The sequence below is a fragment of the Plutella xylostella genome, chromosome 6, assembly GCF_932276165.1.
Source record: "Plutella xylostella chromosome 6, ilPluXylo3.1, whole genome shotgun sequence".
Lineage (NCBI taxonomy): Eukaryota > Metazoa > Arthropoda > Insecta > Lepidoptera > Plutellidae > Plutella > Plutella xylostella.
The window spans coordinates 3,684,843-3,705,317 of NC_063986.1; the positions used below are offsets into that span (position 1 = coordinate 3,684,843).

The following is a 20,475-nucleotide window of genomic DNA, read 5'->3' on the forward strand; positions in this document are numbered from 1 at the left end:
ATGGTTGATGACGATAAATTTATGACTCATGATAGTTTAGTTCACAATACTTCAGGAATTCAACAACAACATTCAGGTCTTTTCCGAGCCACCTACATTTTTATTTGACGTCATCATTGAAAACCCTCATAATGCAACAGTTTACATTACAATTTTCTTTCTACAAGCTACGTAATAAGAGTGCAGAGTGTGGGATCACCCGCTGCTTGCATTTCATTAACTACGGTCAACATTACAGACGGCTAATTTATCCCCTTGTGTTTCCTACACTTTTGTTTAAAACTGTTTCTCTGTTTATTTCCAAAGCCAAGTTCATTTCGCTGAGTTAGCGGCACGGTTCGTTGGGTACAGTCCGTGTTGTAATTGTTTTTGGTGTCGTGGCAATGATGGTGTTGGTGTAAAAGTTGTTTTATAGTTAAACAGTTGGGAAATAACTTTGCAACGGTTACAAGATGAAAGTATACTTTTTGTAGCAGTAAATGAATGAAGAATAAAAAACCGACTTCAAAAAACCACTTAAATGTAAGAAATGATTTAAGGTTTACACAAATTCTACTCGTATGTGAGAGTACAAATATACCTAAGCAGGAACTGTTCTTTTTTGATGTTGGTGCGGTGACAAAGTAATCTAAAGAAATATGACACCAACTTCAAAAAAGAACAGGCTCCTGCTTAGGTATATTTGTACTGTCACATACGAGTAGAATTTGTGTAAAACTTAAATTATTTCTTACATTTTAGTGGTTTTTTAAAGTCGGTTTTTTTATTTTTTTTATTATAATTTTATTTTATAGTTTTTAGTTTATTTGCAATAATTTTCAATCAAAAGTAAGGTGCAAATGACACCAAAAAGTCCTACTAATCAATACGAATCATTCAAGCCTAAACACGAAGTAGTTGCTATATACCGTTGAGGAGTTCCCCTGACTGCCGTTTCCATCATCAGATCAGCTCAAGGTCACCACCATATTTTTTTGTTATAAGAACTATATTAACGTTCTAAATTTCATTAGAATCGGTTAATATGTGCCCAAAATGGAAATTCATACCCTGTTTTTACCCCTTTACCCACCCTTGGGGGTGAGATAAAATTGTGAAAAAAAACCGGCCAAGTGCGAGTCGGGCTCGCGCACAAAGGGTTCCGTAGCAGCAAATATAATATTACAGTTAAATCAACCTTTCTCAAAAACTATAAGAGATACTTTGATCAAACCAAAAATCGTTGAAAGAGTTAATTAGCATGCATCACCTCTATTTTTTTTAGAATTTTATACCCCGTAGTTATAAAAATAGAGGGGGGGGGCATACTTTTTACGACTTTGAGAGCTGATATCTCAAAAACCGTTCACTTTAAGAAAAATGTTTTTTAGAAAACTTTATATCATTTTAAAAGACCTTTCCATTGATACCCCACACGGGTATGTACATCGAAAAAAAAAATTTCATCCCTTAGTTACATGTATGGGGGGGCCCCACCCCCAATTCTTTTTTTTACTATTTAGTGTCATATTTTTGTAGCGGTTCATACAACACATATTCCCATCAAATTTCATCACTGTAGTACTTATAGTTTCCGAGTAAATCGGCTGTGACAGACGGACAGACGGACAGACGGACAGACGGACATGACGAAACTATAAGGGTTCCGTTTTTGCCATTTTGGCTACGGAACCCTAAAAAATGGGACCACCTGGGAGCTTAACCTAATACAACAAAAAATAATTTTCAAAATCGGTTCATAAACAGCGGAGTAATCGGTGAACATGAATAAAAAAACAAAAAAAAATAATATCCCGACGAATTGAGAACCTTCTCCTTTTTTTGAAGTCGGTTAAAAATAGGATGCGTCAGTGCCTGAAATAAAAAGACTTGATAATAATAATAATCGAAGCCCAACATATGTATTTTTTTTGTATTGGTACTTGTTTTAGTTTAGTTGCAAAGTGAGCGTAGTTAGACTCTACGTTTATAAGTACAGCAGAAATCCAGGTTCTATCATGTGAGACAATCACTTAAATTCATCAATTTAATTTATGTTTCAAAATATAATAAAATAAAAGGTAGATAGTTGAGTAGACACTTTTCCAGACGAATAAATTCGTATTTAGCCGCGAACTTTCAAAAGATATTCCTTTAGATATAAAACTGTACACGAAAATTAAAACTGAAACTTTCCCTAACGAAGCAAAAGTCTCGTTTAAAAAAGCCAAATAGAAATGCTTTAATTACAGTTTAATTTCACTGGAGAATTCTTTGCTTTGCTTCTTTTATCAAACATGAGACGTTTAAATAGTTCCTTAGTGGGCCATAAATTCATAATTTATGAGTAACAGGCATTAGAGAATGGGTTAAATTAGGCTCACTTTCTTTAACCATTTCTTTTAGACAAAAAATATAATAAGTAATTATGAATTAGAGGATATTGCGAAATAAATAGGAACTCTTCCAGCTTAAAGTTCTAAACACAAAATAACTCAAAGCTTTTACTAATAAACTGACGTGGTACACTGAAACGCAGAAGTTTAAATGGCAGCCAGTTGTAACAAAATAGACTCAATGCGGTCGCAATAAGGACCACTGGTCACAGAACAAATCGTCTGTCCTGTGGGTAAACAACATCGACGGGACCGCAACAGATTTGTGGCGCGGACGCGACTGTACACAGCTACAGACTAACAGCTATTACTATTTGTTTTAAGTTGTAGAATTGAATACAAGTAGAAAATAACATTGCTTACTACGCTGGTAGATACAAATAAGTATGCATTTTGAATAGAGTAAGTACTTCAATAAAAACAATAACGTACTTGTTCAAAAAAATACGCTTCTGACTTAGGTAGGTTGTCCGCACCAAAATCGCAACAAACAGCAAAATCGGTGACCGAATTTTTGTGCGAGGTAAATACAACTTACTGAATTCAATAGTACTCGTATGTACAAGTAGGTGGGTACAACGCACGCGTCTTACAAAAAGTCGGTATATAGGTAATAGATAGTAGGTAGTCAATCAATCAGTATTCAATAGGTAGGTAGTAATGAGAAGAAAAAAAATCGTTCTCTCCTACAAAATGTTGGTCGTGTGCAAGCGCCCTTAAAATATTATCGATTTTTTTTGGAAGTGTACAAAAAGTCCCACTTCTGCAAGGGAGAAAGTTGGTACGGTGGCGTTGTGTTATGGTATTCACTTCTTAAATAATTTACGAGTAACAACTTAACCTTGTAAATTATTACTCTCCATCACGGACGCAGCACGGAAAAGTCCCGGGACTTTTTCATGAGGAGTTAAAAAGCATCATAAATCATACTTAGAAAAGTTTTTTCGGTGCTGCAACACCGTCCGCTGTGAGATGCTATCTTCAGTTCTTCAGTGAATCATATGGCCATTTGCATTTCATATTCTTTCGCTTTGTTTGTAATTCTTTGTGTAATTTTTAACTATTTTTGTTTAGATTCCTTAGTAATTGAATTCGTATGGTTATAACATATTATTCTATGGTTATAACTTATAACAGCAATTTTGAAGTTATTGGTGATGTCCTATCCGTTATTTGAAAACTATCGCAGTAGGTACGACGTATTATTAACTTACTGAAAGTTGAATTATAGAGAAGGTAAATTTAATTTGCAGCAATAAAACTAGGCAAAAGTAAGCAAGTTGAAATGTAGCTGTTAAACTGCCTCCTCCGGGAAAACCCTTACAATGGAGGGCCCGTTGTATTTTTTATTAGTCAATTTACTTGTAGTTAGTTGTAGTTCCCTCGCGGGAGCAAAGAGTTATGTTCACTCGGCGATCGTGTGGGAAACTGTTTCTTCGGAGGAAATTCTGCTCGAAACTCATATAAAGAAGAATGGCGAAACCTGACCCGCTTTGCGTAAGTTAGCAGCCACTAACCAAACCTATTTTAAGTTATTGATAAAAATGTCTACAATCAGGGAAAAATATTTAAAAAAATCTAAACCATGGGGTTCTTGAGATATTAGGGTTCAAAAGTAAATTAATTAATATATTTTTTTTCGTTAAATAAGTTTTTGATGAATAGTACACGCACAAACAAGTTTTATAATCTAAATCATGAGATTCCCAATACATAGTGCATCACAAAATGTATTACATGATTTGATTTCTGCAAATATTATCAAGATTATTTTTGCACATTTCACACTCGGAAACCTATTTTTATAAAGAGATCAATTTCAAAAATTATTTCATTCTATTCAAGTTCCCGTTATCCCGAAGTAACATAGAATACTTTTTATCCAGGAATTCCCACGGGAACACTTTTAAAAACTATTTTTAGCTCAAGGGTAACATCTAGTACAGTAGAAAGACTTGATCTTTCGGCACTTATATCTTCGTTCTCCCATGCCTCATAATAATAAAATTAATACCAGTATATACTGTAGTCACGGACTACATATCAGTGTATGTTTCATCAATGGCCGCTCTGGGTCATGGCGCTATAGAGAAATTGCCATTCTCCTTTATAAACGTTATCAGATCTACGAGCATCGGTAACAGAATTCTGTAAAACACCAACATGAATATTTGCACTATTACTGGTGTCTAGATATCGTACATCGTATTGGTCCCGCCATGTGGGAGATGATCCACTCCGCTACGCTGCGCTCGGCTTTGGTTTTATACAATCACGAGCAATGAAAGAGTTCTAGTGACAAGGATGGCAATGGCAGGTGAAACCTTTTCATTGCTCGTAAGTGTATAAGCGCACTTAGCACGTTCCTCCTCGCTTCGCAACTATCTTTAGATCTTTCATTACGATCTTTTCATATTTAAATACTAAATATAGGTACTTTAATTTCATCTTAAATACCTATACGCATTACATTTCCGATTATATTTACTTGCATAAATTTTCAGATGATTTTAGGAATTACATGCAACATTTTGTTTGTAACACATACTCATAAAAAAAGCCTCCGACTGTGAATGATTTAAAATGATAAAAAAAAACTGTGAATATAAACCACCTACGTAATACAAATAATATTAAATAATAAAAATATCTATATTTATTTACAACAAAAGATGTTCCCTATTTTCCATTGAAAGTTGAAAAAAAATATTTCATTTGATGTCTAATACAAAATATTCTACATTGCGAAATAAAAATACTGTGTACCTCGTAATGATTCTTATTGTCACATGAATGGGAATGTTAATTTATGTATCTTGTTTGTTTTGTTTTCATTTTTCTATGGAGCTACATAAAAATAGCATAATTTTTTGTGTAGTATCGACATACTGTAGTTTTGAAGATTTATTTTAATGATGGATAATTTAGGTTTGGTACTTTTAATTATCTGTACCTTTAAATGTATTACGTCTACATTCGTAAATACCTTATATTTGTGCATTTGTAGTAATCGCGCGGGAGCGTGGCTGTAAGGCTGTAAGCCTGTGATATAGAACTGCGGCCTTCCTTTGTATCTCTACATCTCTGTCTACTGCAGTTCACTTCGCTTTATTAAGGAGCCAACAACGCTGAAATACCTATACTTACTCCTTAAAATTGTTTTTAACTCTTAAATTTTCTGAAAAATATGAACTTTCATGGATGTATGTATGAATTTAGATAATGTGTCAGTAATCACCGGGGGAAATTAATTTGATTCACTATTTATTCTGAATTACTTACGTTTAAAAAAAAATAAGTTAAAAAAAAATGATGACTATTTGCTGAAGTCAGCCAGTAGGGACTTTTTCAGCTTTACCCTTAGACAAGTAAACCACGCTTTACCTAACTGTGGCGGAGGCGCCTTCATCCAGTAAAAGTTAAAGTATTGAATGTATAGTTATGAATAAACCTACCTAATTATAAATATTGCAATATTGTAAATACATATTTGCTTAAAAATTGCTCTTTAGCCTCCGTTCTAGGTTTTCGGTCCGCGTCAGTAGCTATGTTCAGCACTGGGTCATTATTGGCCGATGACGCTAATGTAGAACCTTAGCGCTACTGAAGAATCATTCTCTAAATCGACTAACGAAATCTACCAGAAATGATTTATTAATACAACCAGATAGAGCCGGGGTCCCACTTGCGTCAACATTTTTGTTCGTTCGTTCGTCGTTTTAGAGCCCCCACGTCCACGCCCTTTGTGACCCCCACGATTCGTACGACTACTCTTCTAGCTTCTTAATTAATCATTTAAATAAAATGAATTAAGTAATCATATTTCTCACTTGCGTTGTTCGCCTCTTAAGCCACAAGCGAGGTAATTTTACATTTTAATGCACTTTATACACAATGACACATGCACACTATGAGTAAATATACCCAAACTAACATTAATTATTCGCACAAAGGTTTACGGTTCTAAGTATAGATAGTGATTTTCAATTTGCGACAACGTTGCTTGCGGGAGGCGGCGGTGTATGTTGGGTACAATCCTAATAATGTATGGAGAAATTAGGATTGTTGTTATTTACACTTGTTTTAAAAAGGAGAATAAAATAAAGAGGGTAAAGTTGAGAAATACATAGAAATTAAGGAATAAGTTACAAACAATTATAAATCTTTAGCTTTCGTACTGTATACTCGCTTGTAGGGTAGGCAGTGGTGCATTGCTGTCCGTATAATTCAATGAAACTACATACCTATTAAGTCATATTTTACAAATATCCACATATCTACATTAAGGTTTTATTAAATAAAATATTGGCTGAGGAACATGAAAATTAAATGATAAAGTGATTCCTCATCGGAGACAAAATTTGCATACTTAATCAGTTTTAAATAGGAGGAAATTCATAATTTCATGTATAATTGAGTAATAATTCAGGTGTAAAGCCTTAAATTTGTTCGATAAAAACACGTTGACAATACCTCAGCATGGCAAAGATTTTTACACAACATTTTTACGTGCTAGCTTTCATGTTATTCGTGTTAAGCTGGCTAATGTGGCCACAACACGTACTTTGTATGTGATTTAAAATCAATATAACCAACCAACAGACGACCGAATGGCGTAGTGGTTACTGACCCTGACTACTGAGCCGATGGTCCCGGGTTCGATTCCCGGCTGGGGCAGATATTTGTTTAAACACAGATATTTGTTCTCGGGTCTTGGATGTGCCCGTAAAATGGCAATAGGCCCGCCCCCTATTACATTGGGACTAACATAACACTCTGGCGAAAAGTGGGTGCAGCAATGCACCTCTGCCTACCCCGCAAGGGAGTACATTAGTACAAGGCGTGAGTGCGTGTTTTTTTTTTTTTTTTTTTTTTTTATATCCAAGCAACAATAAATAGTAAACACGCGAAAGAACAAGAACTGAGGGGTCACTTTACGATCACGATTACGATAAACAAAATATCGCATAATCGGAGCGCTCTATGTTGTGGTTATTGGTAACTACTACGTGCCGTTTCTTTGACAGCTCTTGTTCGTGTTTTGTGAAGCTAGAGAAACCTTGGCGCAGCAGTCATAAATATTTGTGCTTGCGGAGTATGTTAATTTTGCGTGATATCTTCAACCGTTATCCAAACTTGCAGATTTTGGCTAAAACCTTTCATAATTTGTTGCAGGTATGTCCTGTATTATAATTATTTACCTCCAAATAAAGTATCACAAGTAATCTACAGAACCCGTAACACATAGTACCAATCCCCTGAACTATGCCAGTACCTGGTTACCTAAGATTGCTCGCAATTTTCAGCGCCGGGCGCGAACTATAAATTGAGCTGGAGTAGTGCTGTATCGTATTTTATTGAATGTTGTGGTTACAAAGAAGAGCTGTATTCAATTAGCGATAGCTTCATCGCTGCAGGAACGGGCCCTGCCCGACTATCTATCCTTTTTTGTTGTTTTTCTTCAGGAAATTGGTTCAGTGTTTTTTTTTATTTCTAGTTTTCAAATGGGAATTTCCAATAGTCTGTCTGGATTGGATATTCATGTCATGTGTTCATGCCGTGTCATCATAGTATCGTCACAACAAGGCACTAATTATATTTCTAATAAACGAAATTTATTCATCACTCACATTGAGTACCAATCCATGCCCTTTAATCGATAGACTATTCAAAATAATTATTAGTAAACAAAGCTGCGTAAAGTTCCTGAAGAGTGCTTATCAGGTATAGCCCAGGCTTCTTGTACATAACTGGGGCATAAGTGAGACTGATATTTCCGCCCCAGGTCGTTCCGCCCGCCCGCCCGGGGCTCTATTCAGGAGAACAATACAGCTCTTGTGCGATTTTGCTATACAAGTGCATAGAATAATTGAATACTATTGGATAAGTAAGTTTACGCCTATTTTTCTGTGTATTTCAGGTAAGGTAAGGTAAACCATTAGATAGTGTGTCTTAATGAAAGTATTATTAATGATAAAATAAATGGTTGATTGCAAAAGACAATATTTTTTGCTAGTTTTTTGGTACTCTGATTGGTATTCCTATGTTTTAGGTAAAATCTGTTTTTTTTAATAAATTCAAATAAAAAGATTCCTTGACATTGTTTACCTTGTATGAAAAGTAATTTTATGAAGAGTAAAAATGCAGCATAAAACCTTTCAGCACTATAACAGTACCGCGTAGACCTGCAATATAACAGTATCGTAGCTCCTTGAATCAGCTCTGTGAAACGTTGCAATGTGACCTATAAACCATGAATAAAAAAAAACATAAACGACCGGTGCACGTTAAAAATACAGAGTGCGATTGAATTACGAGTATAGTTCCTGAAAATTCAGAAATAATAAGTAAGGCTTTATTCTCTTCTGTGTGTTAGCACTTGGCACTTAAACCAGGCAGGTATGCATACTCGAATATAACCTTAGTGGGTTGTGTTAGTTTATTTTGTTCCCATTCCGGCTGCACAAATTAACATAAAGTATTTATTATCAGCACCAATACAGACTACTACACCATCTACTGACTATATTATAGTTGTTGTTGTTGTTCCTATGGCACCCCAGAGGTGCAGAGGGTCTCCACTAACGTCCGCCACTTCCGCCTATCTTCGGCTGTACTTTTGGCCTCGCTCCAGCTTAGTCCAGCGGCTCGCAGCTCGTTTTCGACGCTTCGGCGCCATGTCTGGACAGGGCGTCCACGGGAGCGCTTGCCATTTGGTGGCCTCCAGTCAAATGCTACGTTTGCGGCATTCGTAGCTCCTCTTCGTACAGTGTGCCCAATCCATCTCCACTTTCGCTTCGCAATTTCCTTGCCGATGGGAGATTGTCGGCACAGCTTCCACAGATCTTCGTTACGTATTGTCTTCGGCCAGAAAACGCGCAGGATCGATCTTAGGGACTTATTGACGAACACTTGCAGTTTGTTCGTCAGCCCTTTCGTCACTCTCCACGTTTCGCAACCAAAGAGCAATACGGACTTCACGATGGAGTCGAAGAGGGAGATTTTTATCCGCCTTGTGAGCACATTCGAGTCCCAAACAGGTTTGAGCTGGGCAAACGCAGCCTTCGCCTTCTTGATCCTGCTCTCTATATCCTCATCTGCTCCTCCCTGACGGGTGACCGTGCTTCCGAGGTAAGTGAATGTATCGACCGAGTCCAAGCGTTGGTTATCGAGTATTAAGGCGTCCGAGGTTTTAGCCTTGATACGCATATCGACTGTTTTGCGTCGGTTTATTCGCAGACCCATTACTCTGGCTTCCTCCTGCAGGTGTACGAGTTTCTCTTGTAATAGGTCGAGAGTTGGCGAAATCAAAACTATGTCGTCCGCGTAGTCTAGGTCCTCTAAGACACCTGAAGCCCAGCTTATGCCTCTCGGGATAGCAACCACGTTCCTCATCACATCGTCAAGGAGAATAACAAATAGGAGCGGTGACAGGAGACATCCCTGCTTGACGCCAGCTGAAATGTGTATTGGGGCCCCAAGCTCTTTTTCATGTACGACCCTACATGTACTGCCCTCGTATAGCGAGCGTATAACTTGGATGATGCAGGTTGGTATGCCTCTGCGTTGTAGACTTGACCACAACGCGGTCCACTTCACGGTGTCGAAGGCTTTTTCGAAGTCTACAAAGGCCAGAAATAGCTCCGACTGCCATTCGACACATTGCTCAATAAGGACCCGTAGGGTGTTGGTGTGGTCAGTGCAGGAGCGTCCAGGGCGAAAACCAGCCTGCTCATCTCTGAGGGTCACTGCTACTTTCGGCGCGATGCGGTTTAGCAGGATCTTAGCTAAGACTTTGGCGGCAGCGGGCAGTAGTGTGATGCCGCGCCAGTTGTCGCATCGCGATGGGTCCCCCTTCTTTGGAACTTTCACCAGGAGTCCTTGTTTCCACTCGGCGGGTACTTGTCCGGCTTCCCAGATACGGGTCAACAGGGGGAACAGTATAGTTGCAGACATTGGAGCATCAGCCCTCAGCATATCTACATGGATGTTGTCGATACCTGGCGCCTTCCCTGGCTTCAGTGATTTCACAGCTGCAACTACTTCTTCGAAAGAGGGTGGCGCTGTTGGTATGTCCAGAAGAATGCTGTCGTTATCCATGCTGATGGGCTCTTGTTGGTCTGTGCCCTGGGCTTGCTCTAGGAGACTCGAAAAGTGCTCTGTCCATCGCAGCAGCTGCTCGCTCTGGGTGCACAATAGACTGCCATCGCTGGCTCTGAGTGGCTTCCTCGCAGGTCGTGTGCGTCTTCCACTGAGGCGTCGCGTCACGTCGTATAGCGCACGCATGTCCTTGTGGCGAGCGGCTACGTTGGCACGGTCTGCCAACTCGTCTGCGGCTCTGCGGCGGTCTCGACGTGCAGTCCTCTTTATTTGTGACCGTAGGTGGGCATATCGGCTTCTTAAGCAAGATGCGTCCGGCTCCACTGCAGACAGTAGTTGGCCTTTGACTTGGTGCCGATCCTCAATTGCCTGCCACAGTTCTTGCGACATCCAGTTCTCTCTTTGAGGCTTGGAGTAACCGAGCACCTCTTCCCCTGCGTTTGTGTAGGCGTTCCTTATGCGCGTCCAAGATCCATCCATTTCCTCGTCCTCGAGTTCTTCTAGAAGTTTGTACTGATTCCTAAGGGATATGCGGAATTTCTCCCGCCATTCCGGGTCTCGGAGTTTTCGTACTTCGAAGCTTCTAGACGTCTGCTCAGGTTTACGGATTGGGGTGCACAACTTGAGGCGCACTTCTGCTACTACAAGGTGGTGGTCGCTATCCACATCCGCACCGCGTCGGTTCCTCACATCCAGCAACGAGGATCTCCAGGAACGGCTGATCGCAACATGGTCTATTTGGTTGCGGGTAACACCATCAGGGGATACCCATGTGACCTTATGACACTCCTTATGTTTAAAAAGAGTGCCACCCACAACCAAATTCTGTGATGAACAGAGCTCGCCGAAAAGTTCTCCGTTCTCGTTCATGTTTCCGGTAGCTCCTTCAGAGCCCATAAACTGTTCGCGGTTCGTATTGTCACTACCCAGTTTTGCGTTGAAGTCTCCCATCAAGATGACGATGTCCTGTCTGGGGATGTTTTTGAGGGTGTGCTCGAGCTGCTCATAGAACGCCGTCTTAGCATCGTCTTTAGCAGAGTTAGTTGGAGCGTAGCATTGGACGATGCTAATTTTACGAGCGCGGGAGTCGAAACGTGCCGTGATTATGCGTTCCGAAACTGGCTTCCAACTCAACAGGCTCATCTTGGCACTGCGGCTTAAAAGTAGACCAACTCCGAATTCACGGCTCGCGTCCTCGTCTTCTTTGCCGCTGTACAATAGTGTGGTACCGTAATCTGCTGAATCTTCACCAAACCCATTCCACCTCGTCTCGCTTAGTCCAAGTATGTGGATGCCGTAGTCGTTCATGACTTTGGCTACTTGGGGTAGCCTTTCAGGTCGAGCCATGGTCCTGACATTCCAGCATCCAATCCGTGTCCGTTTTCGAAAGCCAAAAGTCGTCGTATAAGTGGTCCGGTTATTACTGTTAATTGGAGAATTCTCAATCAAATGTTTTTAAGGGTGTGCAGGTGATTAGCCCACAGCACCCCGATCACGACGATGGGGCTGCCATCTGTGCGTCCGTGCCCGCAGAGCCAGTCTGTTTAGGGGGTACCCCAAGGCTTCTGGCAGCCTGAGTGGTTTCATACGGAGTGTCCTTCTCCGGCCTGTTGGTCCGCGGGAACTATTTTATTTCATTCCTACCCTGCTACAGAAGTAGACGGGCGTGCCCCTATCCGCCACCTGGGGACGCGTCTTCTAGGAGTGAGGCTCTCCCGAAGAAACTACACTACTATATTATAGTGGAACCTTGTTAAAGAAATAAATGATTACTTCAAAAAACTTAACTTAGCATCCAGCAAGATGTCACTGTTCTATATGAAACAAAGTTAGTACTTATTCAGTCTTTTGTCTTTATTTCAACTTGTTTTCCATACTGAAATGGCTTTCAGTAGTCCTTTGCCAGGTGTCAATTTGTATCTCTTGATTAGCATCTCTTTGTGAGATAAGGCAGTCTTTTTTTCCCAATGCGGAGTGTTGTGAACTATTGTGAAAAGAACGTTATAAACAGGATGCTTAAAAGCGGGTGAATCAGTTTATCATTCTGATCAACTTTTGGAAACTGGCGGAAAAACTCTCCACCTTATGCTAAAATGTCACGTCAATTGGGCGACCTGACAAGGTAGATAAAAAAGTGTATTTTAATACTTACATGTTTGTGCACACATGCATTGTATATATGTCGCAGGCAACTGGTTTAATCTCCTGTTTGATTGAACCACTAGCCCGTTCATTGGATGGCGCTGTTCAGTTGTATGACTAGGCCGAACGTTGATTGTACAAGCGTCACAAAACGTCCAACTAGTTAGCTGACTTAAAATCAGTCAGGTGGTGAATAAAACAAATATGGCGTCTAACAGCTAACAGCTGACTCTAAAATCACCTATATTGTTAGTTTTTTGCAAATAAATTAGCTTTAAAGTGCGTTATTTGTGTTAAAATAGGGTGACAACATGGATTTACCTATTATTACGCCGCGGGCGGATAGTTTTAAAGAAAAAAAGTGGTGAAACTGGATAATTATGAACAACAATATGAAGGTACGTTTATTGTTATTGTTTAGTTAATTTGTGAGATAAGAGCTTTGTAACAAAGTATTTTTGTTGACTCTTGTCTGGTGATGTTCACCCTAACCAGACATTACAAAGTTGCTATACTATAATCACATTCAACGACTTCGCTGAATGACGTTCAGTCAAGACGTCGAACGTTACAATCAACGACTTGACGAGTTGTCCTTTAGTCATACAACTGAATAGCGCCATCCAATGAACGGGCTAGTGGTTCAATCAAACAGGAGATTAAACCAGTTGCCTGCGACATATACATAGCAATTTACATTCCTATGCACTTCCTATAGGAAACTATCTGCTGGAGATGAAGATAATTATAGAAACCTACACGATATCATTCTCATTTTGACTTGTTACTGTCGAAACGATGTGGGTCTTTGGTATTGCAGTTTGAAGTTATTAAGCACCATCGCATCGCATCCGGTCCACAAAATGGTTCAAAATTAAATTCCAATTGTATTAATTTTCATTTACGTTTTCCAGGAAATCCGTCTTCTCTATGAACGTTTGTTTTAACCGTTATTTAGTATTTAGCTATTCAGGGTATAATTTTAGACGTGGTTGCATTCCGCCAGCAATTATAGACTTAAAAACATTATTTATATATAAACATTATTTAAATATAAAATGATGTGATAGGATATTACAATACACATAAATGCTCTAATGATTCAGATTTCCACATCATGTACTAGAATCACATTAGTGTAGTAAGGTGTATTTATTATTATTCAATATTAAGGTGCCAATTGGCAGCTGAAGACGTGAAAAAACGTCACTTCACTCCTGTTTTCTATCTATTTCTATGTGATGCTTTCGGTTGTAAGCAACATGGCGCTCAACGACACGCTATGAAAATATATTACACAAACCAGTAGTGACGTTGCGACACGTTGTCAGCTACAACGCCATGTCGTGGACTGCCAACTGGCACCCTAAGCGGGTGGACCTGACCGCAGGCTCGCATGGCTTCTGCTCCGCCGGTTCACTTCAGTTGTTTATGAACTGAATGTTTGTGAAAGCAACTTCATCTTTTGCGTTTCCATTTCTGTGAATTCGTGCTTTAGTTTATACAAATTACTTACATTGGTAGTGAAATAGATGATAGGGATGAGTAAATAAAATGGAGCTGTGGTAGCTCAGTCGGGTAAGTGCCCGCTTCTCACGGATGCGGGTTCGAATCCCGGCGCTGACTGTATAAATGAGTTCTTTGAATTTAAGTACAATATACAGGGTGTTGCAAAATTGGTATACTAAGCCGAAACCTACATGTGCAGCATGTTATATCTAAGCCCAATGCTGCACATGTAGGTTTCGGCTTAGTTTACCCTTTTTGCAACACCCTGTATAGGTACCATCGCTCTAACGGTGAAGGAAAACATCGTGAAGAAACCTGCATATCTAGATTTAGCACATCTAGATAATATATGTGAACCCACCAACCCGCAGTGGACCAGCTTGGTGGGAAATGGTCCAAGCTTAGGAAGGCAGTTTAGACCTTGGGGATATGCATAAAGGTTCCACTTGAGAGAGCCAGGTGCAGGTACTTACACCCCCACAGAGAATAGAATAGAATAGAGGAGTAAATACGAGACTTATTTTATTGTTACCTCATAATACCTAAGCATAGGGATGTAACGGTTCATCAACAGTCGATTAACTAATGAACTGTTAGCCCACGGAATTGTTCGTCCGAGCGACCGAACGAGTTTGTAGAAACATTTTCAGGGCTAAAAGTTCATGGGTCAACCAACTTTGGATGAACCGTATCAAACTCGAAATTTGGTATAATACGTTCGTCTTAGCTAGTCTCTTTGCCTACCAATCTTAATAAAAGAAACTAAAAAAAGAGATAATAAAGGTTAGGTTACTAGTACTGCTTCGTTCAGAGGTTATATTTAGGGTATAACTGTAACAAACTGAACACTGAAATAATTAATCACCGAGCTATACAGGGTGATGACATAGATACTTGAAATGTTACAAAATTTATCATATAAATAAGTAGTATAATAATTGGTGTACTTAATTTTTTGTCTTCACCTTAGCTAGAACTACTACAGGCCGTGTGAATAAAAAACACTTACAAAGACCTTCTTTTTTATATTCAATTTAGCATACCTACTGGTTTTTCGAACTATAAAATATAGTTAACTTTAAATAACTTTCAAGCGTTTCGCTTGTCTATATGTCGCATTTATTTAGGTATTTAAAGCATTTATAATATTAAAACTGAGTGTATTTTGTCTGTCTCACCCTGTATAGCGCTACAAAGTACCTAACTAAGAAACACGCAAGAAAAGCCACGACAACGAATAGCCCTATTACGTCGATTAAAACGTTTATGTTGCTCGTAAAATAAAACCTAATGCTTACGAAATGTCTTTACTCATAATATGTGTACTTATTATTTGTATGAAGAAAAACTTTATACATTTGCGCCATCTAAATAGCATTTCAAGTTAGATGTGTCCCGTTTTTCAGTAAGACAAAATAAAGTTTCAGAGACTTATTACAATTTTGAATGGAGGAATAATAACGCAATTACTAATAATCTTTCGTATTTAATATTATAATGATTGATTAGGCAGTAAGACGAAGTGTAGAATTACAACATTTTTATAGGTATATTACAACCTGATAATATACCTAGGTAATATTTTGTTACTATCGGCATGGGGTTGCCGATCAATTCTTTATTGCTATTAAGTAAACTTTTGGTTCTTTACAAAATCTCATCATCATAAAAAACATAATTAGGTAAAAAAAAAGAACTAGAAATATGCTTGACATTAAGCCTAACGAATTAAAAGCGTAATTTTATTAAAAAAATCCAAATGAATCAAACTTACTCATAACAACTTCTTTAAACGTAAAGTTTTCCAATTGATAATAATTTTCATTGTGATGCAACACAATGGAGAACAAGAAAGTATGAAGTTTTGAAATAAATTCTTAATTTAAGAGCTGAGTGAACGCGATCAGGGGCTGTATTCGACTTCTTTTCATTCCGCTGTGAAAAGGTTACTGCCTCGGTTAGATCTCGAATCAGTGCACCATTTGGTTCACCTATCACAAACAGTTTAAAAGTCTAAACTGCCTTCCGTACTTTAACGTAGCAGAACTATTTGAAATCTACAATGTATGGGCAGATTCCTGGCGATTTTTTCAATGATCTTACATATTAAGTCCTTTTATATCACGGGTGGGATTGTTACCCACATTTATGTTATGAGAAGAAAGCTCTTATCCAATTTCTATCGCACCTCTTTATCATTTTATTAATATAATTGAAACGTTGACGAGTAAAATTTATTGATGAAGAGGCTACTACTTCAACAACTAATCTAGGTACAAGGGCGGCCACTCATAATATCCAACTTTATTAGCGTTACAAACGTGGTCTACTTTTTTATGCAGCAATGATTCCAAACTAGAATGTAGTCTATTTGTAGAGTTCGTTAATGAACGCCTTAAGCTGCTTGTAAGTGACAAAATTGGTAGAAAAGATTTATTATTTCATACAGAAAAACTTCCTTAAAACGAGCCAGAATAAGGTGTTGTCGGACAGAAAGCTCTAGAACAAAGACCACAGCTCGCTGGCTCACAAATGACTTTATTTTTTGTTGTCTTTATAGTCGCTTTCTGCTGTTTATTTGAATAAATATCTCTCAAAGTTTCCCTCAATAGCCGTACACTTCAAGAACAAATTAAAGTTTATTGATTGAACTTGTAGACGTAGAAGAACTTTACTGCGAACAATAAGAATGAACTAACTGATTTTATTTAACAAATTAATTGTGGTACCGTTTCTTTTTATTACGCTTTATATTTTAGTTAGGAAAAAACTGAATTCCGGTCAGAATATATTCAGCAGTTCTATATAAGTGAAAAACGTGTGTTGAAAGTGAATGGTGAAAGAATGTGTTATTGAAATAATTTGTTTTTTATGTGGAAGAAAACTTACCTCTCCCATTTCATGCAACCTGAAACTACCACGTTAAATTTAACCATAGTGTAGACGTCTCAAATGACATCCACGCCGTTCACTGCAAAACACGTCTCATTACGTCCATACACAGTTACACACGCCCCGTAACGAGCCACCGTAATTACGCCACTATTCAATCGCGTACATTCCACCAGTCAAGCTGCCTTATCTGGCCTGCATTCTGAATGCAAAACAAACCCAATTACTTTAAAAATAAATCCGTGAATCGAATACTGGCGGTGCACTCGAGCGTAGTGCAGAGTTCTCCAAGTGGAAGCGGCGTAGGCAATAAATTCGGTTACATCCGGCGATTGCGTCGCGATTCTGTATGTGCGGCCTACTGCGCCAATTACTGACTTACTTTGCCACTGGAATATCGCCTAATGGACTCCCCTTATCTATGGGTTTGCACGATAGTGTTGCTTGCAACTTTATGTTATGCCTAGTGCCTACTTGCGAACATCATTAGCTTTGCTAACTATACTTGAGCTTGGTTTAAAGTAACTTGTTTAGACTGATAATATTATATAAAACGATCTGCCTGCTGATTATGCATAGAGCATAAAAAAAAATAAGTAGGTATCTAGGGCTTTATAAATAAGAAATCATTTTGTATATAGGTACAATTATTAGGTATATTATTGTTTATAAATGTACTATGATGAACTTAATTGCATTCTGTAGATGGAACGTTCAACATTCAATTATTTCTATTGTAGAATAAAAACAGTAGTTAACAATTATGAATACCTACTTATATTGTTTTGATTTTGTACATTGAATATAATTTCTTAAATAAGTACTGTTCAATTTCTCTTAACTTTTACATGCGTTTCTCTCCTGAAGCTCTTAAATATGCCACCAATTAAAACTAATATCACAGTAATTGCTATTAGAACACTCGCAAAAGCTGCAGCTATAACATCCAACATGAAGTAGTCAACGAGAGGTGCGTCAGCCAATGGGGATCTGAGGTGAAGTGCGCCGCGCGTTGCGACGTATTCTGTCCAATAGACGGCCTTCTCCAGCCCGCCTTGTCGCTGCTCCCGCATCACCTCTGATAGGCGAGTTATGTTCTCCCGATAGCTGAAAAAAAAATTGTTGTTTTACTGCTTAGGAATCATGGGGTAAAAGTCTTCTGTGGAGCTACTTTAGATGCTGTTATGAAAGGCCATCGATAAAAAGCGCGACATTAAACAATAATTTATTCGATCGACTAGTTGAGATGGAATATATAAAATAAGTCATCACATGAAAAAGGATATACCTGTATGAGTTCAACAATATAGCATGATTTCCTCACCTTTTCTCACTAGCAACTGACAAGATGGCATTGCGCAAATTTTCCTCTTGAACATTTTTGATGTCAAGTTCTATCCCGATGCCGAATTGCTCGTACTTCTGTGCATTGTACCACTGATCTCCAATGACTGGGAACCCAATCAATGGAACGTTGGCTGCTATCGCTTCGTCTGTAGACTGCAAGCCACCTTGTGTGACAAACGCTTTTATCTTAGGATGATCTGAAGAAGATAATAGAACATTAATGTTTTAATTATCAGAAACTGATAACACCATGATCGATATTTCCTAAGTCTAATAGTTGAGGTGATTATGTCTACTTACGCAGTATATCGTTTTGAGGAATCCACTTTTCCAGTCGGACGTTTGGTGGTTTGTTGGGTAGATCACCTCCGTTCCATTTCAGGAGGACATCATAAGGAATATCCGCAAATACCTTCATAAATACTCTGACGTCTTCGTCTGGTAGGTCAGAGAATAAAAATTTGGACCCTAAACTCACGTAAATTACTCCGTTTTTGGAAGCATCCAAATATTTCTTGAAGTTCTGAAAAGGAAGGGTTATATGATTAGTTGATGACTTGAAACATTTTTGTTTTGATTATGCTTTGTGCTCGTTCTATCAAATTAGAAATAATATGTCTGTAGTGATATACTTCCGTTATTTTATAGAAACATCTAGTTATAATAATTATGCACCTTCTATTCTTTGTATTATGACCTTGATATACAGTACAGTGCTGCATAAACGTTATTCATAGCGTTATTTACGGCTTTACCGCAAACTCATTAGGTACGGACTAGATTATTTACCTCTGGAATTGGTTTAGGCTTCTTGACATGCAAAGCTCCCATGTACAGGACCGAGGGAGGCACTGGACGATTGTTGTCCCATATCTGGTGCACATTTAGGAACAACATGTGAATATTCTTCTGTAACTCCTCAACGGTTGGCGCGTTCTCACCAAAGTGTTTTCTTATTATGGCATTTTCAGTAGCCCTAATACTGGATTCAAATCTTCTCATTCTTATGAAATCATACACACTAGATATTTTATCCCAGAAGGAAAATTTCCAGGTTTTCCGAGCTCCGAACTCTGGGAATATGATAGGATGCACGGGCACTCCCATGGCCATGAAGTTGTCGTTTCCTCCGAAGAACGAGCTGACCTGAATAACTGGCGCCTTAAACCGGGCCGCTACCATGATGCTCAGCGGTATGACAGCTTCCACTAGAATCACATCGAAGTGTTGCTTAGGGTCTTTGATGATGGCTTGCATTTCTGGCGTTTCGATTTGTGACTCAACAATTTTGTGCAGCACCGGACTTAGCTGCGTCCAAGTGGTGATGAAGTCTACCCCGAAGCCGCCGTTGTCATGTTGGAATTTTTTGTAGCCTTCTTCCCAGAGGCGGTAGGAGAGCTGGTGGACGTCGATCTGGGTGAGGCCGGGGGGCGGGGCGGGGTGCGGGAGCGGCGTGAGGGCCACGACCTGGTGCCCCGCGCGCGCCAGGGCCTCGCTCAGCGCGTTGAACACCGCCTGGTGGCTGTGGAACGGCACCGGGTACACGCACAGGATCCGCGCGCCGCTACTCACCGACACGATACACGTAAACACACATAAGAGTAATAACTTCGTGATTGGTGTCATATTGTTGCCGCGTATTGTTTGAATGTTCACGGTGCTAATGAAACATGTTATATTGAAGTGAATCTTCAGATAATTTTGAAGGAAGTGTGATAATCTCAATTGATTTTGTCCACTTGAGTACGGCCACTATTTACTCAATATTTGTTATCAGCAAAATAATAAATAATACACGTCTATCTACGATGTAACCATAACTTATACTACTGTGTATAGATAATAAGCCACAATCACGTATCTCTATTTAGATGACTGTGTAACTTTGAACCCAGAAAGTCAAGGTAATTTAAAATAATCAGTTTAAAAACCACATAAATAAAAATAACTATTTTTTTTCCTATTTGTACGAAGTGTAGGGATACAATATTTAGTCGGATTATACGCAGTTAGCGTCAGTTGGAAACCAGTGACAAAAATTATGATGTTATGTTTTATGATTAGGTAGGTGGGTACATTATGTGCTACGCTATGACTAAGTATGTCATTT

At 38.8% G+C, this 20,475-nt stretch overlaps 1 protein-coding gene across 1 annotated transcript; it reads right to left on the minus strand.

Moving 5' to 3' along the window:
* Positions 1-17,769: 17,769 nt before the first annotated feature.
* Positions 17,770-20,208, minus strand: LOC105389540 (UDP-glucosyltransferase 2). The gene is made up of 4 exons (XM_011560670.3): positions 19,155-20,208; positions 18,666-18,888; positions 18,343-18,562; positions 17,770-18,125 (listed from the first exon to the last, which is right to left on the minus strand). Exons 1-4 carry the CDS (start codon positions 19,989-19,991, stop codon positions 17,846-17,848), a joined length of 1,560 nt encoding a protein of 519 aa, XP_011558972.3. The 5' UTR covers positions 19,992-20,208; the 3' UTR covers positions 17,770-17,845.
* Between the last annotated feature and the right edge of the window lie 267 nt (positions 20,209-20,475).

What these genes read in the sequence shown, in the direction of transcription:
- LOC105389540 (XM_011560670.3), bottom strand. Translation starts at nt 19,991, where the DNA reads ATGACACCAATCACGAAGTTATTACTCTTATGTGTGTTTACGTGTATC. An exon ending in AGCCTAAACCAATTCCAGAG is followed by an intron (nt 18,889 to 19,154) that starts GTAAATAATCTA and finishes CTTCCTTTTCAG; the next exon opens with AACTTCAAGAAATATTTGGA. An exon ending in TCCTCAAAACGATATACTGC is followed by an intron (nt 18,563 to 18,665) that starts GTAAGTAGACAT and finishes TATCTTCTTCAG; the next exon opens with ATCATCCTAAGATAAAAGCG.